A 27,800-nucleotide genomic window follows, 5' to 3' on the forward strand; every position below is an offset into this window, starting at 1 on the left:
ACTGAAGCTTCTTGTGAGAGGGAAGTCTGTGTCTTAGGAGCATAGAAAACGGTGTGCTGAGCCCTGGCAATGAGAAGGGCCACCTCACTACTCACTTGCTGGCCCTTGTTCCCACAGACATGTGACTCATCACAGGTTCTAGCAACTGCTTAGCAATAGTTATTAAACTATAAAAACACGCATGTCCACTTACTTCCCCAGCAAGGTTACGCTCGGGGAATAACTCTATAGAAATAAAAGTATCAATGGAAACAGATAAAAGCACAAGGCTATTCACTTCAGCTGTTTGTTTGTTTTTGTTTTGTTTTGTTTTTTTATAAAGTAAGAGTGATCCTTGAACATTGTAACCGGAAGAACGAGGAATTCTAACTTCCTGTCCGGAGCGGCCGGGGAATCTTCAGACAGAACAACCTATGTCTTGAACTCTGGTCTGGTGACTATGATGCTTCCCCAACCATGCATGACCAGGTTCAGAATGATTCATCAGATCATCCAATTCTTGTGAAAGTCGGAACAGCAAATAAAAACTCCCATTTATTCCCATGTAGCTTCGTGTCCTATGGAGAAAGGTACAGAGAGATGAACAGAGCGTCCACACCCCATGGAGAAGAATGAAGAGACTGAAGGGACTTCCTACATGCAGCTGTTTTGTGTCACCTCTACAATGGCATGCATGAGGCCATCACTTAATGCCTCATAAAGAAAGTGCAGAGGAACAAAATTGACCCGTCCAGCAGGTCCAGTTATTCGAGGCTTTCCAGGGGACCTTCTCCTAAGAACCAAATGGGGGGACGGAGAGATGGATATCAAGTGCAAGAACACACGGAAGCAGTCTGATTAGCATCAAGGTGTCACTGTATTCAGCAAGGCTCAAGGCTTAAATGCACAAGCAAAAGGGGAAGTACTTCTCAGCAGGAGGGATGGGGCAACAGAAATTTTTCTTTTGGCAACTACACGGGGAAGCAGGAACTTGGTGGTATCAGGGTACATCTTGTGGTCAGGACATCTGGCACTGACTTAGGGCTGGAATAATCTGTGGTTGTTCTCGGAGCAGTGCATCGGTGGCCCGCTTTTGACCCCCTTTTCTTCTTTGGGGGGTGGGGGAGAGGCCCAATTCAGAGATCAGGACAATTGTGTTGTCTTAATAGCTCCCAACACAAAATAAAAGCTCCACATGCCAGCATTGTGAAATAGCTTTGAGACACTGTAATTGCTGTTTGGGGGTGGGGTGAGAGTGTTTTCTTTTGTTGTTATTTTAATCTCCTGGCCAAATAATTGTCAAAATAATATTAACACCCTCCCCCAGATGTCTAAAACCTCAGGGGAAATTGTCAAAAATATTTTGTCTGTGTATCACATTCCTCTGAATCATAAAACTGCTCTTCTCACTGGATCATTTAGGAACCCAAGATTATCAAAAGCAGATACGTGCACGTCTTATGTTATATATGTAGGTACATATTGAACATTTTCTCACAGGCCTTATGAGAAAACATGATATTGTATTAATCAAATAGATTTTTGGATTTTAGTTTTATAAGATTAATACAAATGAACTTTTTGGAGTCACCTGAATAGTTCTAGACTCTGTCATTTTCTCAGGTTGTTTTATATTTGGATTTTCAGTTGCTCTCTTGAGTCCCCAAATGCCAGCATCTGGGAAGGTATTTTTTTTTTCACACAAGCATGCACACCACACACACACACTCACACACAAAAACACACAAACAAAAATCAACTTTAAAAGTGTCTGTAATAACTCTGGCCAGCCCAAGAAAACAAACCAAAATGTACCGCTGCTTGGATTCTTCCAAAAGTAGAACCCACCCGAAAATGCACAAATTCTTGCAGTTCTACCTCCCCTGGATCCTTCATTCAGAACAGCCCTTCCCTCCCTGTTCCCAAAGCACTCAAACCTGACAGGGCACTTTCCAGACAGGCCAGCATTCATAAATGTGTGTATCAAAACACCTTTTCTGCAAAGCCACCAGCTTCACCCGGGGCAAGCATGTGTATGTGCACGCTTGTGTGGGTGGGTGAGTGTCTAGGCCAGAGGACAACCTCAAATGTCATTCTGTTCTAGAATTAATGTGCCTTCACAGGGAGAAATCACCCTGCACCCTTAGAGATTAATAAAGGAAAAAAGCTCTTTCATATAGCATACATCCATCTCTGGCTAATGCTCAAAGAGGAGCCAGCCATGAGGAGAAGATATTACTAATTTATATACCTTAGGCGTATGCATTTCACAAACACTGTCATCCTTAAATCTCTTTTATGCCCTGGCCCCAGGTTACGCTTTGAACCATTTACACAGAGACAGGAGACTACAAGTCTGGCTACTTGAGCAGATGGGAGATTGACACAGCAAAGGCACTGCCAGACTTGTTTCTTAAGGACAGCAGCTGTGTTCTTTTCGATAAGTTGTTACAGGGGCACATCCTGCCCACCTGGCAGAATTATCCTTTTCCTGATAAGAGCATAGGACTCTTAGTGGCAGAACAGGACTTAATGGTTGCTATAACCCTGCGCTGACCCCTTGAGCTGCCCTTGGAAGTATGCTCTGTTCTGTAGGGACAGGCCTAATAGCAGGTTGGAATGCAGGGCTGTCTCCTTTCCTTCTGGGAATGGAGCCTAACTGGAGGTAAATATTGGTGAGCAGACACTAGCTTCCTGCTGTCATAAGTTTTGCTTCTCTCTAACAGGCCTGGCTAGCACACTACCTATTTCTGGGGCATTTTGGAGCCAGGGCTCTCTTAGCTAAATTTAACATTGTGAGAATTAATGGCTTAAGCAAACGTATTAGTAAATCCTGTCTAGCACTAATTCTACCACTTTCAGTCTCTCCTACATCAGTCCTTCTGGAGTAGTCCATCTTGGTGTAACCTCCCCCAGCCTTGAGCAGGCTGATTCAGACCTTGCTGCCACTGTGAATGAGACCATGTAGGGTGGAGCCTTCCAACAAAGATGGTTCTATTGTTCTGTCACCTACTGTGGCTCTTCTCTGCTGAGAGGCTGAACCTGTCTTCCTGAGATATTCCTGAGATAGCTGACAACCTGTGGAATTGGTGACCTAATGCTAACAGCTCTGGCAGACTAGTGCTAACAACTTGGTAACAAAGCATCAAGAAGCCTGGTTGGGGGGTGGGAGGATAGGCTTCCCCCTTTACAAGCACAGACTGCTAGTAAACATTGGGCCATGATCAGAAATTTGTCTTGGTCTCTTTACTTCTCTCGTGGTTCCCTCTGGTACAGCTCCGGCCTCCCACTCAGGTACCCAGTTCGTGTGGCTGCAGGAAACTACACCTTGGTTTTTGAGGTAGGATCTCTCACTGGCCTAGAACTCATCAAGTAAGTTTGGCTGACTAGCCACTGTCTCTCCCACTGGGATTACAAGGACAAGCGACCATGTTTGGGGGAACAAACCCAGGTCCCAGTCCTTGCACCACAGCAAGCACCTGACCCTGACTGGTAAAGCCATCTCTCTGTCCCCAGCTTCATTTTAAAGATACTGCCTGCAGCTAAAATTTATTGGGGGGGGGGTCCTCTGGGATGGCGCCATACTCTGTAGATCACATTTATTCACTGAGTTAATGCCCCACCACCACCACCACTGTAACAAATGCCCTGGACCACTGAGAAGGAGCAAAGGTTGCTTTCAGCCCGTGGCTTTGGATGGTTTACACCAAAATTGACAGGCTCCATTGCTCGGGCACGCAGTGGAACAACATAGCAAGGCTTTGACATTCATCCCTCAGAATGAAAGAATAGGCTGTACCTGGGATCCCCCACTACCCCTGGAGGGCACACACAGCCCCAGCAGCTAGACCCTGCCTGATAATGTTTTTACCACCTTCCAGTAGTTATCAAAGCAGAGACTCAGCAAACACCATGTGGTCCATCACAGACCATTCCAGATGGCGAGAGAAAATTCCTGGAAAGAAGTTGTATGTACCAGGGCTGACTCAGTGAGGGTAGAGGGGTTAGAATGCTGCCAGTTCAAGGCCTAATTTAAAGTGTATTGCAGGGATCTTTAGCCAGCCAGATAGCCATTCCTTGTCACTGTGTGTCAGCCCTAACATCAACAGATGTTATTCCCCATCAGTGGGAGGTTAAGAATGCTGTCAAAGGACACCTGAGACCAGTCTAGCTGGCTGTGACCTGCATCTCTGTAGTGCACACCAATGAGCTTTCAAGTTGCCTTGATAGATCTGTGACTTGATTTATCCTGCTACTATAAAACCTCATGGAACTATTTCCATGCAGGAACCTGCAACCCGAGCTAACCTAGCTTTGTGATACTGGGTCTGGCTCTCTCAGACCTGGAGTTAAATAAGAAATCTCTGTTCCCACAGCTAGTTAGGAACCCAGTCTGTCTGATCCACCCAGCTGTCTTTGACACACATGGTGTGGATTGAAAGTTGGCGTGTAATGCAAACAAAAGAAAACAGCTCTGAACTGACTGACCTGAGGGGAGAATGTGAAATCCACGAGGAAGAAGATAAGGATTTTTATGCTGGGAAATATTTAACCTAATGTAAGCAATATGTGACCTAAAACTGGCTGCTGTAAGCAATGCCAAGGTCTCAGCTACTAAGTGAGCACACTTTGCAAGGAGACGTGACACTGAATGATGAGCTCTGCTGTGCTTTAAGGGCTCCAGAGCACACGCTGCAAACTGGTTTGCCTTTCCTTTGTGCAGCCTCCAAGAATGCAGAGAGGGCAGAAATCCCACGCCAGCTCCAGCAGAAGTTGATTATCCAGAGTGTAAGCAGATCATACGGAGAAAGACAGAGTTGCAGGACGGCTCGCTGTGTTTAAGTTAGGGATGATAAAGATGTGCTGACTGGCAAAAGGAATCATATTTAATATAAATGTAAATAGTGAATTAATTCAGCAGATGGATTTCTTTACCTTTACCCAATAACCACACAGAACTAAGATTTATTTACTAAGATTTATTTCATGCTGTACCTCAATTTCTGGGCAATATTGATTTCTATTAACCCCCAAGCTAATTACCTCCCAGTCGTGATATCATGATTCTTGCATATGATGATTGATCTGGCTCTTTGAGCTTCTGATTTTTTTTTCCATGATGTCTTTTCAGATCCTCTCCTCCTCATGGCCGATCTGAATCTCCCTCCCTCTCTCCCTCCCCTGGCTGGCAGAAGTTTCTGTCCTATTCTCTCTTCTGCCCAGCCATTGGGTGATCAGCATTTATTGACAAGGCAGAGAATAGATGGTAAGAACTGTTTACACACATTTCAGACAGGAGACTCTAGACATAAGCATTATAATCCAATGTCCATATTAAAACAAGATATCAGAGCAGAGAAATTAGCATTTAACTAACACAAGGATAATCTTTACACAATGCACAAAAACATTATGCCTACGCTGACTTGTGGCAGAGACAGTTAAAAAAATACTCAGCATGTAAATCTGTAAAATAATTTACTGGGGTTTTATTCCAAGCCAAATGTGATTGGATTAACATATGTTTTGTTTTGAAGAGTAACTAGCTGTGAAATTGTCTTTATATGAGGAAGTTAACATCTATAAGGACTATTCTTTGAAGTCTTGAAAGTGCACATTGACAAATGGTTTTCTGTGAGTGTTTAGTCTCTAATGACATTGAATAGATTCTCTGAAATTTCTTACAGAGCCATCAGTGCACATCGGGTCAAATATTAGAAATGCCATAACTGCACAAGTTAAATACCATAAGCTATGTTTGAAATTCTGCGTATGTATAATATGTGAGATGCAGGGTTTTCCCAGAGCTTCCATATGTAGCAGATTCCCCATGCTGAGGGAATGCTTGTATTCGCTACAGCCAATGGTAACTCATGAGATGTGCACTAAAAGCATACATTGCACTTTGACTTTATGTAAAGACATGCTTATGAGCAAACTATTCACATGTATATGCTCAAAGCACAAAAATGGGTTTTGCTGCACTCCAAAGGCCCCACGGCTTCTCTAGCTCGTTTACTTGTTTTGTTAGAAATTGATTTCATAACAAGGACAATTCAAGTCAGAGTGCCTAGGGGCCCTGACAAGATCCAAAGGCACAACAGGATGGGCAAGAGCAGATAAACTGTGAGTTGTCCTCAGTTGTCTTATCCAACTCTTCTTACGTAAACACTAACAGGGAATTCTGGGTAAGGTAGAAAAATGAATGGCATAAAGGAATATCAAAGACCTCAAATCTTGTCTGACAAGACGGAAGGAAAGGGAATAAGGCAGTGTGTGTGTGTGTGTGTGTGTGTGTGTGTGTGTGTGTGTGTATGTGTAGGGGAGGTGATGACATCAGGGCTGCCTCACTCCTGTCTATCAGCTACAGCAAGCATCACTGCACGTACTTTCAGCTAACATCTTCACATCCACTTATTTCTCTGCAAAGGATACCATAACCCAGGGCATTGGCACAAGGATCAAACTATTCTCCTCACTGAAGCAAACAGGCACACAGGAAAGACTGGGGAGCATGGGCTGTTAGCACTACCCATTCTGTGCCTTTCACGTACCAGTTAGAGGGCACTTCGGAAGATATAGTCCAGATTTGTGAGTCGTCACATGGGAACACGACTTCACTCTGAAACCCAGTCTCTGTATCTGTAAGGCCCAGGATTGTTTTTTTTTTTTTTTTATCAGTTTCAAAACATGACAGAAAGAGCTCTTTGCAGGTTGTGCTATGAATAAATTGGCAAAAGTCAATCAGCTCCTTCAGACACTTCTGGGCACACTGAGTCTACGTCAGCCCCGCCCCCCATGGGGATGCTTCAGTTGCATTGTGACAGTGAAGTAGGAAGTGACATGACTTGACATATTTCACTGATGCTCAAAGCATCTAAGTCAAATTAACTGCTAGACGTGGTCACCATGCAAGTTCTCGAAGGAGGGATTCAAACCTAACACAGAGAGGAAGAGGAAGAGAAAGAAGAGAAAGAGGAAGAAAAGAGGGAGGAAGAACATGGTGCCTTTTGGGTCTCTAAACTTCAATTTAACCCAGAGGACAGTGTTTCCATCAGAGACCGTGTGTGCGCTCAGGGTTGGGTGAGCTGTAGACACAAAACCTGCCCCTGAACCATTGGGCAAATGAACAGAGGGTGGCAGACTCGGGGAGAGAGAGAGAGAGAGAGAGAGAGAGAGAGAGAGAGAGAAGAATCCTCCAGTTGGGCAGAGAAGAGAAGCAGAGAAACTATAAAAAATATTGGGACTGATCACATAATGGTTTGGTTGAAGCAAAAAATGGGACCCAGCAGTGCAGTGGTTTGAATACAGCCAATCCTCCAGAGATGAGCTCATGGTAATGGCAGCCTGGGTGAGAAACAGAACTTGACTACAACAGCTAGAAGTGAGATCTGAGGCCATCAGGGTAGAGTTTCCATGCTTGAATCCTGGTAACATTGTAAGGAGAAAGAGACATTCAGACAGCAAATACATATCTGCCCCCTCTTTGATGTGATACATATGGCTCAGCAGATAGGAGGGTGAGGAGCCGAGTCTGTGGGGTAGGCCCTTCCCATGCAGATCACAGCAAAATTAGGCCTCTTTTCTCTCTAAACAAACTCATCACATGGCTTTTATTATAGTAATGGAAAGTTAGGTAAAGCAAGGACAAATTTAGACTATATAAGCACATGCTGTATGTTTTATTGACATGTAGGGAATCTAGAGCTATATTGACATAAACTGTACGTAAGTAACAACTCCTAGGACTGCATTAGAAAACACCAGGAATATACATCTTTGAATAAGAATTATGACAGCTTGAAACTCAACTTAATCTCATTATTTTATTGTTTTAACTATGTGCCCTTTTATTGCTTCTTTCTTACTAAAATACTTCATTGATTCTATAAGCCAGTGGTTATTTTGCCTCGTATCAATTGAGCATTGTATTACTTTCCAAGAGTTATGCAAAAGTTGCCTCTACAAACATGTCACGTCACACGGACCTCTCTACACCTTGGCACACTATCTTCTGGAAAGGACACCGTGTATATTGATATGTGGTGCAGAGGAATCAGACTTGGCCTCGTCTACTTGCATCTACAGGAAAGACAGGCTTTCAAAGCAAGGCTTGGGCTTTGGTTGTCTTCAGTGAGCGAGAATTGGCTGAATTGCTCCGAGCATCCCCGCCCATTCTCACCTTCTCAGAGGCATCCACATAGCTGCCCGTGATGCTTGCCAAGTTCTTACCCAACCCCACAGGTTTTTCTAGACTTCACTGGGGCAAGAGAACACCTGATCCTTGTGAAGAGAGGACAGCCTTCCTTGCATTTTGTGTGCTTAAGAGGAGAGAGCTAAGAACTCTCTGATTGAAGTTGTTAAATTTAAGAATCGGGTGTTTTCTCCATGGCTGTATTCCCTACCACAGGGCAGAAAGCAAGTCAGTGCCAAGGAAGAATGAAATGAATGCTCTGAGAGACACGGTAGTGATGCTGATGGTGATGATGATAATGATGATAAACACTTACACAGAGACCTACTACGTACGAGGCAGGATACTGAGTATCTGTGTATGATAACTGACTTGGTGCTTGGGGGAAAACCGAGGAGGTGAGGTTACTTGGTTATATTAGCTAATATAACATCATCCCTTCATTGAGAGGAAACCTGGTGTTGTAGTTCTTATGTCTTAATAAGTTGGAGAAGAAGGTAAGATTTGGACCCAGGTCTGTTAGCTCTGGCATGGTACTCATAACTACCTACTCTCACACCAGAGCGGAAATCCTGTCAAAACCAAATGGGTTCAAATCCCAGCTGCACTTGTGACCTTGCCTTTCAGTGAGCATCCCTTCCAAGGTTCCTGTGTGCCAAACAGTTTGTTTTTTCCCTAAGTTTATTGCTGCTGGGAACAACTTGACTAAACTTGACAGAAACCCAGTCCCAGAAATCACAGGCTCGTTGGCACTTATCAAAGGAGCACACTGACTGGGCCTGGAGCACACTGGCTGGGCGGGGTCAGAGGGAGCTCTCAGGAGTCCACTGTGAGTACCAAGACTCCTGGCATCATCTCTTAGGATTCTGAACCTTGTGCCTAGTCGAGCTCTAAAGTTAGAAAATTTGGTAGAAACAAAATCCAAAGACTAAAAATTTCCCAGGTGAGGCTGGAGAGCCGGCTTCATGGTTAAGAGCCCTGGTTGTTTTTCCAGAGGACCCGCATTCTATTCCAGCCCCCCAATGATGGCTTACAACCCTCACAACGACAGTTCATGGGGATCTGGTGCCCTCTTCTGGCCTCCAAGTGTATCAAGCACTCATATAATATGCAGGCAGGCAAAACACCCATACATATACAGATTTTTTTTTTTAACTTAAAGTTCCAGATGGTGTCACAGTGGAATATAGGGTGGAAAGCTCACATCTGGACACTGCCTCAAGGTGTGACCTTTCTTAGTAGGCTGCTGCCAATCACATGGAACTTTATTGGACAGGGTCAATATGTCAATATGTAGGACCAAAGAGGAGGAACAAGGATGCAGAAGCTATAAGAATGGAGACACTTGCAAAAGGCCCTTTACTGAGTAGGTTTCAGTCCCTCACTCCTAAAAAGTCTTTCTTGGACCATTTCTAGGTACATAAAGATGATGCTTCCCCAACTTAAACTGCAGTCATCACCATGCCTGCCTAAAAGCATCCTTTAGATCAGATTTTACAGCAGATAAACCAGATCTCTCTGCCCTAATCCCAATTCTGGTCCAGGAGGAAAAGGCAGGTCCTGAGATCATCTGACTAGAATGTTCAGATTGATCTCTTGCTAGAACATCTCCACACCTAGAAACCTGTAACTGCCTCTACAGACCTCTGTCCCCAGTGGCTTTCTCAGCCCTGCTTCCCGAGACTGACCCTCACAGTATAACAGTGGTGCACCTTGAGAATAACAGGCTCTAGGTATTAGCAGAGAGATGACAATGGGGGGGGGGGCCTCATCACAGAAGTTCCTGGAGCATGCTGGGAATATAGGATTTCCAGATGTGAACTGGAGTCAAACACAGCAGCAGCCAGACCTTGCCCACAGTCAGATTATGACTGCCTGCTCTCATGTTTTCTGTTCACAAACTTTGAACATCTCTCCCTGCCCCCATCAACAGCATGGCCTCCTTATTTCACTTCACCTTGATTGACTTGGCCCCCTGTTTTGGATCCACACCCATTTCCTGCTTTTATGTAAGCTCTCCCCCAACAGCCACAGTTTGACCTGTGTGAGACTCTTTCATAACCCCTGACTTCATCTTCAGCATTCCTCATTGGCACAATGCATTTCTCAGGTTAAGCTATCATTCATAGGGATGCTTGTACATTTTCATTCCTCTGACTACAGGCAACCCAGGCTTAACTGATCTTTATTGTTCATTTGGCAATAGCATCTATCTAATTGCCCTTCCAGAAACTTTGTTGGCTAATTAGCAGGCGCTGTCTGGCTTGTTCTTTCTATGCATGTTTTCCTGCAGTGTCTCTTAGCCCCATTGCCTCTGCCTCCTCTTCAGGCTGACTCTGCCCCACCTTGACTGTCAATCTCCTCCTTCATTGTCCTTTCCTGGTCTTCTGTCCCCTCATACCATGGCTGTCAGTCTATTTCCTCCTTTATTGTCCTTACCTGATCTTTCATTTCTTCCAGCCCTCCACTTGCCCTTCTGGCAGTCTCCATCTTGATAGGGTAATTACTTTTAATGGCTTTTGGTTTCATGAACCCTATAAATACTTGGCCCAAGTTTCTAAGCTTCAGAATCAAAGCTTATTCAGAGAAACCACAAAGGACACACACGAAACCAGAAAAGTCACCATGAATACCCTGGGAAAGGTGAGTGAGCTGCTCTGTGATGGCCCCACATCACCTTCAGATTCTGTACTCTCTGAACAGATTATTGTCAAGTTTTAATGACAGCAATACTCAAAGTTTTCCAAGATGTGGAAAAGCTTCCTCCACTGCTTGGAGAATGAATTTCTGACAAGTTTACATGGGATCATTTGCTAATATTGTTGCAAAAATCTTTAAAATTTTGCCTACCATTTTCTCTGGAAGTTTAAGGGGCTGACATGCTATCTGCTGTGCTATGGAGGGACCTTGCTCTGGAAACAGAGCCCAGTAAAAGTGTCCCTCCTGTATGTTCTTAGGAACAGGTTGACAGCATCATGGTGAAGAGAGCCTGGGTGGAAGCAACATCTAGGGAATATTAGGGAGCTGAAGTTACAATGTGTTAAATATTAGGGAGCTGCGGTTACAATGTATTAAATACTAGGGACTTGTGGTTACAATGTATTAAATATTAGGGTGCTATGGTTACAATGTATTAAATATTAGGGCGCTGTGGTTACAATGTATTACTCCGTGAAACTTAAGTGGTCAGTAAAGATCACCTGAACATTACTCATCAAGTTACACAGAACATCAGCCTGTGTCCAGAGTGCTCAGTGTGGTCTCATAAACCCACAGTGCACACAGAGAGTTCCGATTAAAGAATTTACCCTCTATTGTTAGCAGTGGGGAGAGCTGGATGCCAAGTTTCCCCCGTTTGCTCCCCTCACACTTGTCTGAGTTTTGAGTTATGTGTATATTGCTTTCGAAATAAGAAATTCTTCCCCTAAAAGTTATCTTTTATGAAACTTTTGAGTGAAAGCACAATTATTCTAATTATATTGTTCTTAGACAGAAGTACCTTTAGTTGGACACTCTTGTGACACCTTTTTCTTTCCTTTATATGATAAACTCCTGTGTTTTCTCTTCTACTGGAGTCTTAATTCCTCAAAGAAACAACAGATTTACTCCACTTTCAATTACCAATGCAGAAGTTCTACCTACATATGGAACACATTTCAAGTTATACAAACTAGTATTGCCGGGGACTAAATCTAAAAGGGAAGCTAGTCTACTCATTGAAGAAGGAGCTGCTGTAAGAATGCACATCCAGGCCAATAAAAACAGCCTCAGAAGAGGAACCTGGAAAAATAAGAATTTGTTCTCCAGCAACAATTCTAGTGGAGGAGAAAGGGGAGAAGAGAATGGTAATCCATGGTAGCCTGGGACAACGCATTCAATTCTAGCTTCACATTATACAACACAATAATCTTCCATTAAACATGAGTTAAGTGATTAAAAATCAAACTGGAAAAAACTTCAAAGAGAGGATAAGAAACATTTGTTACAACACAGAGAAATTTCAGACTGCAGAAACGGAATAAATTACCAAAGGAAGAGACTGCTATACACAAACATCACAAAACATATGCATAATTTCATACAACACTGATATGAGCAAAACAGCAGAGGAAAAACAGTGGGTAAGGTCAGTAGCCAGGCAGCAAGTCACTCCTTTGATGTTTGAAGAAACATTTGCATTAACAAAAGCAACAAGATGCCAATAGTTCTGTAAACACAGGACCAGGCCTTTTACAACGCTTCTAACCGTAGTGACTACCCACACCCATACACTGAACAATACTAATGAAGATACCAGGTTTTTCTGCCTGTCCAATATTTTGTTTTACAATATAGTCCATGCTAAGTAAAATGAAATACATGATAGCATAGACTATTTATTATTCTGGGGAGTGTGTCAAGGGATTTAATCTTTCTGGAAAGAGATTTGGAAATCAGCACAGCACTAACAATGACTCCATTCTTCCAAAGAAATTTTCACTTAAGGAAACAAACTAACCCAGAAAACAAAACCAAACAAAACAAAACAAAACAAACAAAAAATAAAACAAACAAAACAAAAAACAAAAACATGAACAAACATGTTCAGTGCAATACCCTTTGTAAGATAAAAGCAATAGAAACACTCCCATATCTAGGTAATTATTAAGAAAATTAGGATATACCCAAATAAAATGGTTGTTGTAATCTATGACTACGACGAAGAAGTTCTTCAATGTCAAGAGAAATTCTTATAAACCTGTCAGTGGTGGTTAGAGTTTCAGTAACTACTGACTGTTTTAGAAAGAAGACAAGGATGAAGTGAGAGGAGGAGGAGAAGAAGGTGGCAAGTGTCCTTATATGAAATGATGTCAGAACAATTTTAAATTATTAAAATTTTAACTAAAAGCATTTTGAAATATCTAGAGGAAATTTGTTAAATTCACAGGAGTTTACTTTTGAAATGTAGGACTTATTTGTATTCATTTACTTTTGACTCTCTCCCTGTGACTTTCATACTTTGACAAATAATAGCAACTGTGATCAGAAAAAAAAAATGAAGTTTATTGTAACTGACATCTTATTTTGTGTCTGTTAGACAATCACATGTCGGGCAGCCATTGCCTGGGCAAAAAATTCTCCTCTTTCAATTGAAGAAGTGCAAGTTGAGCCACCGAAGTCTGGAGAAGTTCGTATTAAGGTAAGCTTAAGTCAGCCAGCCTCCACTTTTCAAGATAAAAGAAAATAATGAATGCTACACCTTAAAAATAGATGTAGGGGCTGAAGAGATGGCTCAGCAGCTAGGAGCACTGGCTGCTCTTCCAGTGGACCTAGGTTCTGTTCCCAGCACCTACAAATGGCAGCTATTTGTAACTCCAGCTTCAAGAGAACCAATGCCCATGCTGGCCCCCAAAGACACTGTATGCATATGGTGCAACAGCCAACAGTGCAGGCAAAACACATAGACACATAAAATAAATCAATCTGTTTAAAAACATGGATAGGCATAGACATGTACAAATGACAAGCATTTTTGCATATCACTCTCCCCACCTTTCTTAATAAAAGAAAAAGATTTTAAAGTAAATAAAGGATATTGTTGAATAATTAGAGCTAGTTGCTTGTTTGAGACAGAATCTCAATATACAGCTTAGGGTGTCCTCAAACCCACAATCCTCCTGCTTCAGCCTCCTGAGACCTCACTCTGTAAGCACATGCCACCACAGCCCAGGACATATTCCTTTAAAAAAAAAAAAAAGATTTATTCTTTAGTTTATCACTTGTCAGTCTAAAAAATATTCTTATATATGCATGTCTATATGTGGGTATGTGCACATATTCTTAATAACTGTAAGCATTGGCAAACACGTTACCTAGGATCATTGTTACAGTAACTCTAACTTAAACCATGTATTGTTATAGGCCTATGTATTTTTCAGTGTTACCCAAAAGGCTTTTTTTTCCAGTCTCAGTATCTTTTTTCATTGCCCTGCTCTCATGATTTAAGCCTACACACTGTACAAGCCTCTAAATCACGTCTGGAAAAAGACACTGGGAGGTAACTTCATCTTCCAGAAATAACGAGGACTGAAAGATTCATGGTTTCCAAAACTCAGCATATACTGCACAGAGCTTAGACAATGTCTAGAAAAGCAGGCTCACCAAAACTCCCTCACCACTTTCCAGTCAAATGTTTAACCTGTCATCTCAAATTCCACAAGGCCATTTAGTATTAAAGACTGGGGATATGTTGACTAGACTCCAACAGCCTGTGGTATTAATTTTCTCTCACCATTACTAGATACCTAAGATAATTAACTTAGAAAGACAAAAGGCTCACTCTGGGATACAGAGCGTTCAGCCCAGGATCTGTTATTCCTCATTTTGTTTAATCTGGGATGAGGGCATCTCAGCTCATCTCAGCAGAAGTGCCCAGCTCAGCAAACCCACTCATGTCGAAGCCAGAGGGCAAAGCGACAATTCTCTTCAGAGGCATTCACCCAGTGATCCAACAGTCCCCAGCTAGGCCTCCTGCCTGAAAGTCTCAGCCCCTCTCAGAGTATCTGGGGCCAGCCCTTTATCACATGGACCACCAGACCAATATGTTTAAGCACACAATAACACACATTAAATTCACCTGTTCATTTTACTTTTACACAGGAAATTCAACACTAGATACATGGAGTACAACAACTCCAAAAAGGTACATAACTCTTGCCCATAACAGCTCAACAGCGTAGGGCAAGATTCAGAATGGAGGTCAGGGGTTACAAGAGGAACAGAAGAAAAAACAAACAAACAGACAAGCAACAAGCAACAATTTAATGTGTTGGCAAGATACTAGGAAAGAGAGAGAGAGACAGACAGACAGACAGACAGACAGACAGACAGACAGACTGGGAAGAAGGTTCAGTGAGTATTACTGCCAATCCAGAGGACCTGAGTTCAGTTCCTAGCACCTAGGTTTAGAGTCTCAAAACAGCCTATAACTCCAGCTCCAGGGGATTCCATCCGTTTTTTGGCCTTCACAGGCAGACATATTTGTATGCACATATCCCTACACAGATATGCATGCAGACACATGATTAAAAATAAAGCTCCTGGGGGCTGGAGAGATGGCTCAGCAGTTAAGAGCACTGACTGCTCTTCCAGAGGTCCTGAGTTCAAATCCCAGCAACTACATGGTGGCTCACAACCTTCTGTAATGGGATCCTATGCACTCTTCTAGTGTGTGTCTAAAGAGGACAGCTACAGTATATATATATATATATATATATTTGTATATATGATCTTTCAAAAAATGATTTAAAAAATAAAACTAGGAATTTTAAAATACTAAAAAATAAATCTTGGAGGGAAAGGGAAAAACAAAAGGGCAGATGAGGGATGGAAGGCAAAAGAGAAAACTAAGGAACTCCCACTTGGTAAATTACCAACACCATGGCCAGCAAGTGTGAGAGAGACGCTGAGGGCAAAATGAGCGTGACAGGTGTGGCAGGGCACATGGTTCAATAGTGTCCCCTTGTTCCTCACAAACCTGGGCAGTACTCCGTGCATACTCTTGTGTTGAGCCACACAGTTGAGTCCCCAATGCTTCCTAGTTACCTGGCTGCTGCTCTTAGGCTGCTATCCTCCTAACTCATAATGACTATAAAGAAGATCAGACATAGACTACCCCACCAGGTCAGAGACTTCAGCATCAAGCAGGAAGCATTATCACATTGAACCCTGGATGAAAATCTAAGCTAGTGACTGGATATGCCCTGTATAGCCTTCTAGCTTCTTCTAGGAAACATGGTCACGGACAATCACATATTCTCATTTGCTGTACACAACAAACTCACGGGTTCATGGAGTCTCCTCCGTATATAAAAAGCATTTCCAGCCTTTGGTAGTATCTTGAATCCATTTTAACACAGTGAGGACCCAAAACCTGGGCATTTCTCTCTGGCACATCTTTTCTCCCACTTGCTGAATGCAGACCTGGCTTTTTCCTAGTCAACACTTCCAGCACAGATGACAGAAACCCACTGACTGCTTTTCTGCATTCTTCTAGGACCTAGAAGACATAGGCTTTTGTGGATGTGACACTTCATTTGGAAGGGCTAATATAGATGGGTTAGGCAAACCAGAGACAAGAGATCTTAAGCAGTTATCTAAGAAGTTTTCAAACTTCCCAGGGACAGTTAAATATTGCAATACTAGCTTATTTAACTTACCCTTATTTTACAATATTGTCTCTTCCTCCACTCCTATTATGTAGCCCTGGCTGGCCTAGAACTCTTTATGTAGACCAGGCTGGCCTTGTACTCATAAAAGATCTGCCTGCCTCTGCCTTCCAAATGCTAAAGATACCCTGGCTATATTGGAACTTACTCTGTAGACCAGGCTGGCCTCAAACTGAGACCCGCCTGCCTCTGCCTCCCAAGTACTGAGATTAAAGGTGTGTGCCATCATGCCCAAATGTACAGGTTTTAAATGTACAGGTTTAAAATTTTGAAAATTGATTTACCCAAAGCATTTAACTTCACAATATTGTACCTAAACTTCTGTCTTGATAATGGTAGCTATTATTAATATTTCCCAAAATGAAAACAAAACCTTTTTGTTTCAAAAACTTTATTGCATGAATAATATAGACTATATTTTAAAAGACTTAAGTTAATACAAGGTCTGAGCATGAAGCCATGTGACACTGGAGAAGTCATTCTAAGTCTCTGGGTCTCCCTTCTCCCATACCTAAATTGAGGGTAAGACTTTCTCTGAACTTAGTGTCAACCATAATAAAAGAAGCAATAATAAATTAGCAGTGGTCAGTCCAAAGATGCAGCTTATTGGGAGAAAGGACTTCAGGGCCATGTTCTGGCTTCAAGGTTGCAGGGGAGGGATGTTANNCAGAAACAATGCAGTATAAGGACATGAAAAGAGGGAGCCTTTAACAGAAATAATCTGCTAAATGGAAACATGATGGAGACATAAAGGGGAGAGATTTCTCTTTAAAGCCTGAAGTGACACTTCATCAAAAGTAAAAATGAGAGAGCTTGGAAGAGAAACAAAGAGCAACCAGGACAGGAATAGCAGGGAGGCCAGAGCTGCCTCACAGGGAGCAGTCTTTAGGGTACTCCCCAAGCAAAGACCACTGAGAAATCTCTGTGTCAATCCCCAGAACAAAGCAAAAATCTGGCTTCTATAAGTCTCGGGGTAAGGGGGGGCTGTTGGGGAGTTTTATATCACATGATTTGGTTCAACATGGTGGACAAGACAGAGAACACAGAAGGACTCAGTCACAGCACAGGCTGCCTCTTACTTCTGTCACAGAGAGAGGTGCAGGGAGGCACAGGCAGGGTCTCTGCAGGCAGTGGGGTATGCCCTTTTGAAAGGGATCTCTCTTTTACTGGCAGGTTTTGTTCTAACACCTGACTGTTGTTTTAGAGACAAGTGAGGTCTTTTGTATCAAACAAAACAAAACTGAACATTCAGCCACAAAGGCAGGAGGAGTTCAAGGCCAGCCTGGTCTACAAAGTGAGTTCCAGGACAGCCAAGGCTATACAGAGAAACCCTGTCTCAAAAAAAAAAAAAAAATCTTAAAGCAGCTGCCTTTTGGTCATTGAATTTCTATGCAGATCATCTCTTCAGGGATCTGTGGTTCTGATGACCACTTGCTGAAAGGAGAACTCATGGCGAACTTTCCTTTAATTCCGGGTCATGAAGGAGCAGGAATAGTGGAGAGTGTTGGCGATGGAGTTTGCTCCATGAAACCAGGTAGGAAATGGGAAACTTGCGATCCACGGAGGAGGTGCTCTGCCTGCACTATTGGTATAGACAAGCAGAAAAACAAGTTAGGTTTGCCTCTAGGTTCTTGTAGTTGACGAGGTATCATGTCATCAAATGAGGCCAGTAATCCAAAGAGCTACAATGGCTGTCACCTCTTTTCTGATAAATATACGGTGTGGAGAACAGTTCCCGGGTCTCTACCCAAAGCCAACTAACGATTGATAGAAGAGCAGAGAACCTCTAAACAGGTTGAAAGGTCCTTAGGCTTAAGACCTTCTTATGTTTTGATTTCCCCAGAATGTTTTAGATTAGTGTTCATTCCAAAGTTGGAGCTTTTGACACATGAGTGAGTGTTTTAGTCAACTAGAATGGACTAGAATGGACTGCTTGGAAGTCACAGGGCAGGATGATGGTTCCATGCCAGTGAGTCTTTCCCAGCTGTATCTTCAAGGATCTTGACATTACTATTCTTAGCATGCCCACAACAATCGCAGTGAATGAGCAAATGGCGATTTAGAAACACCGTAACTTGGGACCAGCCGCAGATTGAGAACTTAAGAAAGTACATAGCAAGGCCATTCATGGCCGTCAAGTGTATTCACAAAAAATGGATAGCAATTATGAGATGCCTACTGTGGATCGAGGAAAAAGCCCGAGAGTAAAGGGCTGAATATGCATCTCCCGGAAGGTAGTATAAATGGGAGAGTTTATAGTCTACCTGCTCTTCAGCCTGATAGATGCAGTGGGGGACTTTGTGGGAGCCAATCATGAACACTGAAGGAAAAGGGTAGTTAGAACCTCTTCCGGATATGAGATCTCGTAGCTAGAAAGCTGTAGAGTCAATAAAATTAAGATGTGCTTTATCTAAACTTAAAGAGATTTTTAATGCCATCTTAAGGAACTCTCCTCTACAATAAGCCTGGGTAAGGGCCCGTGTAGAGAGAGACGTCACGGTGGACCCTGACCGAGTCTTCTGGAGTCTGTGATGATTGAGTAGGTTAAGCTCAGTGTGACACTATAAACCTCCGGGTGTGAGCTGATCCAAGATTCAAACTTGATCAAGATCCTCTCCAGAGCTCCGTGGCTTTAAAGCTACCTTTCCTAGTCATTGTTCCAGGAAGAGTGAGAAACAGAAGCGTTTCTCCCGCTGAAGTCGATACAGCTCAGAATTCATCAGAGAGAACCAGTGTGGAGGCCTGCTGAATATCAGTGTGGACCCGGGCGGGGCTGGGGGCTGGGTGGGGGGGCGGGGAGTGTCGGTTGGAAGACTCAGGAGGAAGCTCTGAGAAGGCTGGGTCACTGTGAACAGGCTACCACCAGCAAGGGGATGGATTTGTCTTTTTAATGGAAAGCAAAAGAATTAAACCTGCACTAGACTAAACTAGGCAGCCATTAAAGATGACTCTGAGGCTCCTTCCTGGTTTTAGTGTTCTATTTTCTAAGCAGTCCTACAGCTATCTACCCAGCAGGCAACGTCTCCTCATCTTTAACAATTGATAAGGATCTGAAACCAGGTCAAACGACCTATGCTTTAAAATAACGCCAGACGTCACCCTGGCTGCCGCCATCTGTCCGTAGCATGTTTTCAAGAGAATGGGTAAGGTTTTATTGTATTTTTATTCCATCAATAATTTGAGATTTATTGGTTTCTTTTCCCCTCCCCCACAGGAGATAAAGTCCTCATCCTCATTATTCCACAGTGTAGAGAATGTGACGCCTGCTTGAACCCCAAAGGAAATTTCTGCGACAAGCAAGAGTTAGTAGATTTGTCCCTAGTCCTTTTATCAAATGGCTCACATGGAATGTGCCTAATGGTGACCGCGTCTTTCTTTTCAACTCCTCATGACTGTGCCTGTACGTGGGTGTCCGTCTGCGTCTCCGTGGAGCAGTGTTCTGCCTTGTTCTGGGGTGATGCTCGACGGGACCTCCCGGTTTTCCTGCCGAGGACAGAAGATTTATCACTCTTTCCGAACAAGCACATTCACAGAGTACACTGTGGTGCCCGAGATCGCAGCGGTAAAAATTGATGATGCAGCTCCTATGGATAAAGTTTGTCTCATAAGCTGTGGCTTCCCTACAGGCTATGGGGCTGCTGTTAACTCTGCCAAGGTGAGCACGGTATTTGTTGTTAGTTCACAAAGCGGGCGGGACCGGCAATGCTGCTAACAGTGTCCTAAAAAAGAGGCCTGGATTCTTACTGGGTAAATAAGATTCTTATCTGGTAAGCAGAAATGTAAACCTGGCATCCCTCAGAAACCCCATAATGCAGGTTTCTGTTCATCAGGAAAGCAGTGATGTCCCTTTTTCGTCCCCAGTAGTAAAGCGTATCTAGTTCCTTATTGACCCAAACAGCCTGTATCATTTTAAATTCCCCACACTAACTCCTGCCTCTTTTAGCCCCCATCTACCTCCCCTAGAAACCTACCCCAATAAAACTTACAAGGCTTTTGCCACTTCGGCTGCCCCCCCCCCAGCCCCCAATAAACCTCTTTCTACCCATGGAGTATTCTAGGTCAGCGGTTTGACAGCATCTCGCTTAAATTTGTGTTATCCATATATTACAGTTATTTGCACATGGGGCAGTGGCAGGAGGTGGAGGTGGAGATGGGATGGGGAGTGGGGGCTAACCTGTCCAAATGATCAAAGTAGCATACCCAGGTTTCAAAAACCTCACTAGTTTTTTTACTCGTGGTTATTTTTTTTAACTGCCTACGCCCAGCTTTGAAAACTAATACAAACACATTTTATGAATCTGTAGGTCACCCCTGGCTCTACCTGTGTGGTTTTTGGACTCGGAGGGGTCGGCTCAGCTATTGTCATGGGCTGCAAAGCCTCTGGTGCATCTAGAATCATCGGGGTTGACATCAATGAGGAGAAGTTTCCTCGGGCAAGAGCCTTGGGGGTCACCGACTGTCTCAACCCTAACAAGCTGGAGAAGCCTGTGCAGGAGGTGGTGATGGAAATGACGGGTGTTGGTGTTGACTTTGCCTTTGAGGCCATTGGACTGGTTGATACCATGGTGTGTTTACTGGGCACAATGGGGGTTGGGGGGTATGCACAACTTTAAAATCTCTGGGCCTATGTGCCCCAGATGAAAAATGGAATATAAATTCACTCCACAGCCTTATTTTATTATACAAAAACACTATGTATGAAGAGATACAAAGTTGTTTTTGAGACAGGGTTTCTCTGTATAGCCCTGGCTGTTCTGGAACTCACTCTGTAAACCAGGCTGGCCTTGAACTCAGAAATCTGCCTGCCTCTGCCTCTCAAGTGCTTAAAGGGATTAAAGGCGTGCACCACCACAGCCCGGCTATTGTATACCAAATTTTTAAACACGCAAAGAGCCATGAGATCAGTAATTCTCTTTTCTCAATTCTAGTTACTTATACCTGAATAAGAACATTATTGGATTCACGTATATTTATCTCCGTGTTCTAACAAAATTTGAGAAACCGTCAATTCCTATACCTCCATGTGTCAGGTTCTATGGCTACAGGAATTGATGAACTAGGTGCCATTCCTCTGGGTCAGATGGTTTAAAGAAGAGAATGTTTACACTCATTACATTGAAATGTGTGGCTAATTCCTAGGTCTAAGGCTGAAGAACGTTAGTGTAGGGAATGTAGGTGACTGAAAAGAGGCCAATACAGTAAAATTTGAGGGAAAGAGAAAGAAAACTGAGGTAAGAAGACAATAAATTTTTAAAATGTGTGCCTATCGATCACTGGAAAGTTCATTTTTTGAAAAAAATGAAGCTTCCCTAAATTTCATCTATACTTACTATGCTCTATTCTGTTTTGTTTTAGCAGAAATTAGCTGAGCAGTAAAGCATAGCAAAGAGTCAAACAGAATGCATGGCCTTCACAGCAGTTGATTGAACATGCCATTTATTCTTGTACACTGGTGTTGCTCTGGGGGTCTTAGAGATGATAAATTATTCAATTCATAGAGCAACCCTGCAAGGAAACAGTGAGCAAGAAGTTAAAGAGATTGCCCAAGTCCCACAAGTTGCAGAGTCGGCATCTTTTATTTCTATGCTGCACTGATTCTCTGAGGAGACCCCACGACCCCAGTGGCAAATGGAGTTGAATTTGAAGTAGCATCTATCCAAGAGAAATTCAAAGTCCAGAGTATCCAGGACTCTTTCCCTTTGTGGGCAGCTGGTATGAGCACATAGGGTGTGCTAGCAGTTATCATTGTTTTCTCAGGTTGCTGCTTGGAACTCCTGCAACAACAGCTATGGCGTCTGTCTGATCGCTGGGCTTGCTCCATTAGATGCACAGTTATCCCTTGAGGCAGCCAAGATTTTGTCTGGGAAAACTCTGAAGGGCGTGTGTCTGGGAGGTAGGTGGGGGAATAGAATGGTGTGGTCACTTAGCTTCTCCCTTCAGGGGACCAGACATCTAGGGGACATCTAGGGTACATGTGTCCAAAGACTCCTCCTGAAATGAGTGTAACAGTCCTCAAATTACATTTTTTTTTAATTTGGAGGATGCTGTAGTATGATATAGGCATGTGTATGGATTCATGTGTCTGTGTGTGTATGCAGGTTCATGTATGATCATACATGTATAAGGTTGTGTAAGCATGACTATATGAGTGTACATGTGAAAGCCAGAGTTTGATATCAGACGTCTTCCTCTGTCTTGCTTATTTTTCGACACAGCGTCCCTCACTATGCCTGGAGTTCAGCAACTGACCAGTGAGTCCCAGGAATCCTCCTGTCTCTGCTTTCCTATGCTAAGATTACATGTGCATAACTACCATGCCTGCCTGCTTACTCTAGGTGCTGGGGACATGAATTCATGGAAAGCACTTTACCAAACAAGCCATTTTCCCAAAGCTTCAAATTAATTTTAATTAGCTAAATTAAACACTGGAGGTGTTGAGGATTATCATTGTTCTCTTAGAGAAATATTTTTGTGACAGTTAGAATAACTTAATCAATATTGGTTCTGCATTGATGGCGTCAAAGTTTATTGTGCTATTTTACTAGTAATGTCTCCATGTCTTAAGTGTTGCTGTATGCATTTAAACTGGTGTTTTTGAACAGGTGCTTCTATAGTTCCAGAAAAAAAAAACCCTTATTTCTGATCAATATTGATCAGATGATTTGAAAAACTAACACTTGCATTTCTACCCATGTATTTAGTGGTATGTGTCAATGCCACTGCCATGCATGTGGGCAGAGAGTGCTCTTGTGCAATCCCCATGTATGTTGATAAAGTCTACATGTCATTCCTAGCATGTGGATATAGCAGATTCTCCATGCATCTCCATGCACATGAATAAAGAGGGTTCCTATGCCTGTTCTAAGCGTGTAGATAAAGAACATCCCCATGCCATCCCTAAGCATGTGAGAGAAGATGGTTTCATAATGGTAATCCCAGTGTGGGTTGATAAGGTTTAAAAGATTGCTTTTCGATTCAGGAATATGAACATTGACCCAGATTTTACTTAACAGATGACTAAGTAACAGAACTGTCTATAGTAGCCACATTTAAACAACATCTGTCACCCAGTGGCTTCTCAGGAACAAATGCTTTCTCTTTCATGATCAATGATAAAATGGGTATCTTACCATCTATCATGATTCACTGATTCCTTTTTTTACTCTTTTGATTGGTTGATACTTCTCATTTTTATTACATTTATTTTATGATTACTTCTGTGTTTGAGTGTGTGTGTGTGTGTGTGTGTGTGTGTGTGTGTGCATGCCAGGACACAAACAGGAAATCAGAGGATGACTTGCTGAAGTTGGTTCTCTCCTCCCGGCACATGGATCCCAAAGATCTAGTTCAGGTTGTCGTGTTTCTACACAAATGCCATTGCCCACTGAACCATCTCAATAGCCTGGTTGGTCTTGGGTCTTATTATTAATAGTATATTAATAATATATAAAAATAATAAACTTTTTGTTTTGCAGATTATAAAACCAGAGACTGCATACCCCAAATAGTGACTGATTATCTCCAAAATAAGATTAATATAGATCCTTTAGTGACTTATCAGCTGCCTTTTAACAAGCTCCATGAAGCCTTGGAGCTGTATCATTCAGGAAAAGCGTGAGTTTTGATCAATGGTGTCTTACGTTCTGAGGAAATGACTAGTCAGATATTTCATTAAGGGGGGCTGTGTCTACTTGAACCCTGAGTATCTTTTACACACATCTACCTGCTTTCTGATGTCATTAAGATAGGAAAAGGCTTACCTACAGGGCATCTGTTTAGGAGACATCTACACAATCAACTTCAGAATTTCAGAAGGATACTAAAGATAATGGATTTTTCCACACTGGTCAATAGTGTATATTTTCCTGGTTAGAGAAATTACCTAAAACAACTTATTTGAATTTCTGGAGTCAGGAACCTTGCAAGAAGTCTAACAATGGCTTGAGACTCCTGCTAAGGGCACAAATTCTTACACATCTTTTCTGAATGATGCTCAATCCACATGTCGGCACAGCTGTAGGTCCGCTTCATTTGCTCCCTCAATACTAATCTGCTTACATGTTCTTTTAATGCTCAAGAATTGATGGCAGACTTGTGTGAGAGATTTCCTGGGGACTTGTATTAGACACACACACACACACCTATTCACCCCAGAAAGGGAACATTTTTATTGGGGTTACTAACAGGGGCACAGGGTTATTCACAGGAACAGGGATGACTCTCAAGCGGCTGCATCACAGAGAAGCCCCCTCAGCATGGGTGATGATCCACAAGAACTGCATCCCTGCAGCCCTCTGCATTGGTTACAAATAGTTCTAACTGTCCCAGGGTCTATAGCTGGGCTGGTTAGACTCCTCTTGTACAACTGCTCACTGTTTCTATAGCAGGGCTAAAGAATCACGCAGGCAGGCTTCAGCTTTCCCTGACTCTGTCGCTTGTCTGTCTCCTAACTTTCCTGCATCTTTTTTCTCCCTCTGGGAGCAAATGTTTCAATTTGAAGACAACTGACCATCAATTGTATCCAGGAGTGCTACAAGTGTTGCAGAGTCAGTGTAGAGCAAGTTTCAAACAGTAAAGAACCAATCAAAGCTGCCCTGAAAGTGCTTTTCTTGTTTTGTTTTTTTGTTTTGTTTTATTATTATTATTATTATTATTATTATTATTATTATTATTATTATTATTATTATTATTTGAGACAGGGTTTCTCTGTATATCCCTGGCTGTCCTGGAACTCACGCTGTAGGCCAGGCTGGCCTCGAACTCAGAAATCCGCCTGCCTCTGCCCCACAAGTGCTGGGATTAATTAAAGGCGTGCACCACCACTGCCCGGCAAATGTGCTTTTCTTGTTTCACCTTGAAGCAGGTCTCTAGTTCATCACACGTTCCTACCCAACCCTGCCTGCATACTTCATTTGCTTAATTTTTTTAAATGAAAATCTTCACATTTTTGCCCTATTTTTCTTTGTCAAATTTTCATTGAGTATGTCTACCCATTGAAATCTAGAACAAAGCTCCAGAAAAACTTATCTGAAGTGTTGAAATTATTATTACGTATGGGGAAAGCCATCCATCAGGCAGTAGGCATATTGCAGGGTGAAAGGAACCAAAGAAAGCCATCTTTTTCTTTCTGGTCCAGACATTAGGCATGATGCTACAGCAGCAGAATGTTGATGAGAAGTTTCAGTGAGCTCCTGGGGCTCTTTGGTGGTTGTGTGGCCACAAGGAAAGGTGCTAGAAGAAAGTGCCTCCTTTTCTTTATGTGCTGGACTCCAACCCAGACCCTGTTCAGATGCTAATGTTTTACTTGGGTGAACTAGGGCAATAGTTGAATCAAGATGGGAACAGGTGGGCATTGAGAGTCCTTAGGGTGCCCCATGCAACGGATTTGCTGACGTCAGTGCTTCCCAGGCATCTCATGATCACGCTTTTCTATTTCAGCATCCGTTGTGTTCTGCTCTTCTGAGATCTCAGTGATAAAGAAGAGCTCGGGAGCAACCAGAAGGGCTTTCCTTCCTTCCTGTTTCACCTCCCTGAGTGTTCCTGAGCAGCAGGAAGAGACAGAAACAGAGTGCAGCTGTTCTCCTGAAACGAGGACTTCTAGACCATACTAATAATAAAATAAGTTGGAAGAACGAGTGTTGTGTAACTCACAATATGTGACCTTAAAAAAAGAAATGATGGCATCTTATTCACGATAGTATTGATCATGTCCACAATCCAACTGATGTCCGCCATAAGTACATGAAAGCAGTCTTCGTGTCCCATCTTCTAGGTGCCTGTATACGTGCAAACTTCCCAGCGCCTTTCACCCCACTCTTGAGTTGATGTGCTGATGTTGCGGATTTTCCGTTGTGCTGTGGAGCCATCATTAGTGAGAGGCACGCTCGGATGCAGTGAGTCATCTTCTGTCCCTCAGCATCAACCACTGCTTTTACTCACCGAGTAGTGAAGCATGGCTCCCAGCTGCCTGTTTGGGAGATTTTAAAACTTGCAGTGAAGGGACAAGGTATAGGATCTTCTGAGAGGAACATAGCCACGCCTCTGGCTCTTCCCCACCCCGCCCCCATTTCTATCAAGCCTCTTTTCCTCACCAAATCCAGTGTAGTCATCTCACTTGCAATTGAAAGACTCAAAATAAAGAGAATGAGGCTTAGCTCTTTTTTTTCCAAACTTTTTATTGATTCTCTGTGAGTTTCCCATCATGCACCCCAGTCCTGCTCATCTCCCTGTCCCCTCATATCTGCCCTCTGCCCTTGCAATCTCCCCTGCAAAAGAAAATAAAACACACACACACGGACACACATGGACACCATTAAAAACATCTCGTTGTGGAAGTTGTAGTGTGTCATAGTGTGTCCCATAGTATATCCCTCTGTCCATACATCTTTACTCGCAAACGTCATTGCAATGAGTCATTGGTCTGGTATGAGTTCTCTGGTTTCTATAACACCATCAATATTGGATCCTCATCAGAGCTGTGGCATGGAGGTCCTGCAACTTTAGATCAGCAGATCAACTTTTATGAGTCACAGATGATAGAGATTTGTGGGTGAGCCAACTCAGAGCCCTAGATCTGGGCCTGGGTGGTAGCCGAGCTGCTCAAGGCAACAGCTCTCCTTACTTGTACCACCAGGGCAAGCTCTCCAACACTTCTCTGGCTAGGTCACCCAATGTCACCATTTCTTGCGCGCGTCCGACTCGACCAGCAAGAACGACGCTGCAACAGGATCCTTCTGCACACGTTTATTGGGAGAGCTTGATTGTAGAGGAGAATAGACCCCGAGCCCAGAACTGGTGCTGCTTTATATAGGCCTAGGAGAGGCGTGTCTCACACCCGGATTGGTTGTGCTTGGTTGATGCTTACCACCTCATTTGCATGCCTACATCTGATTGGTTAATTTCTCTCTCATCTGATTGGTTAACTTCTCTCTCATCTGATTGGTCAACTTCTCTCTCATCTGATTGGTCAATTTTGGTTAATTCTCAAAACCTCATCTTGGCAAAAAACTTTCCTGCCTATGTATGCGTGGTGGCCAGCAGAAGCCTGTGCCACTCTGCAACGGCACATGTGGCTTCCCACAACCATTGGGCAGAAGGCAGGGTCAGCTCTCCTGCTCTCAAGCCCTAAGGGCCTGCTTACCTGCACCCATGTCTCCAGAGCCAGCTCCTCTGTACTGCCCAGTCGAGGTGTAGGGCTACTCTTCCAGGGGGCTGCCTCTGTTGAGGGGTTGGGACAGCTCTCCAGCTCCCACACCCTCAGGACTGGCTCATCCACACTTTTGCCATCAGAACTGGTTCCACGGTGTTGCTCCAGTGAGTTGCAGGGCCTGTGCTCCCAAGTGTTATAACCTGTGAGGGGCAGGGCTACCTCTCCTGCTCTCATGACCTTGGGGCCAGGCCCATGGACCACCACAGGTGGT

The 27,800-nt window shown here is 43.2% G+C and overlaps 1 protein-coding gene across 1 annotated transcript; it reads left to right on the top strand.

Moving 5' to 3' along the window:
- Positions 1-10,798: 10,798 nt before the first annotated feature.
- LOC110291935 (alcohol dehydrogenase 1-like) lies at positions 10,799-26,173 on the top strand. Its single transcript, XM_021159129.1, has 9 exons — positions 10,799-10,816; positions 13,251-13,352; positions 17,776-17,914; positions 19,595-19,682; positions 19,813-20,035; positions 20,685-20,945; positions 22,138-22,273; positions 23,856-23,994; positions 25,819-26,173. Exons 1-9 carry the CDS (start codon positions 10,799-10,801, stop codon positions 25,841-25,843), a joined length of 1,131 nt encoding a protein of 376 aa, XP_021014788.1. The 3' UTR covers positions 25,844-26,173.
- The last annotated feature ends 1,627 nt before the right edge of the window (positions 26,174-27,800 follow it).

This window comes from Mus caroli, chromosome 3 (assembly GCF_900094665.2).
Source record: "Mus caroli chromosome 3, CAROLI_EIJ_v1.1, whole genome shotgun sequence".
Classification (NCBI taxonomy): domain Eukaryota; kingdom Metazoa; phylum Chordata; class Mammalia; order Rodentia; family Muridae; genus Mus; species Mus caroli.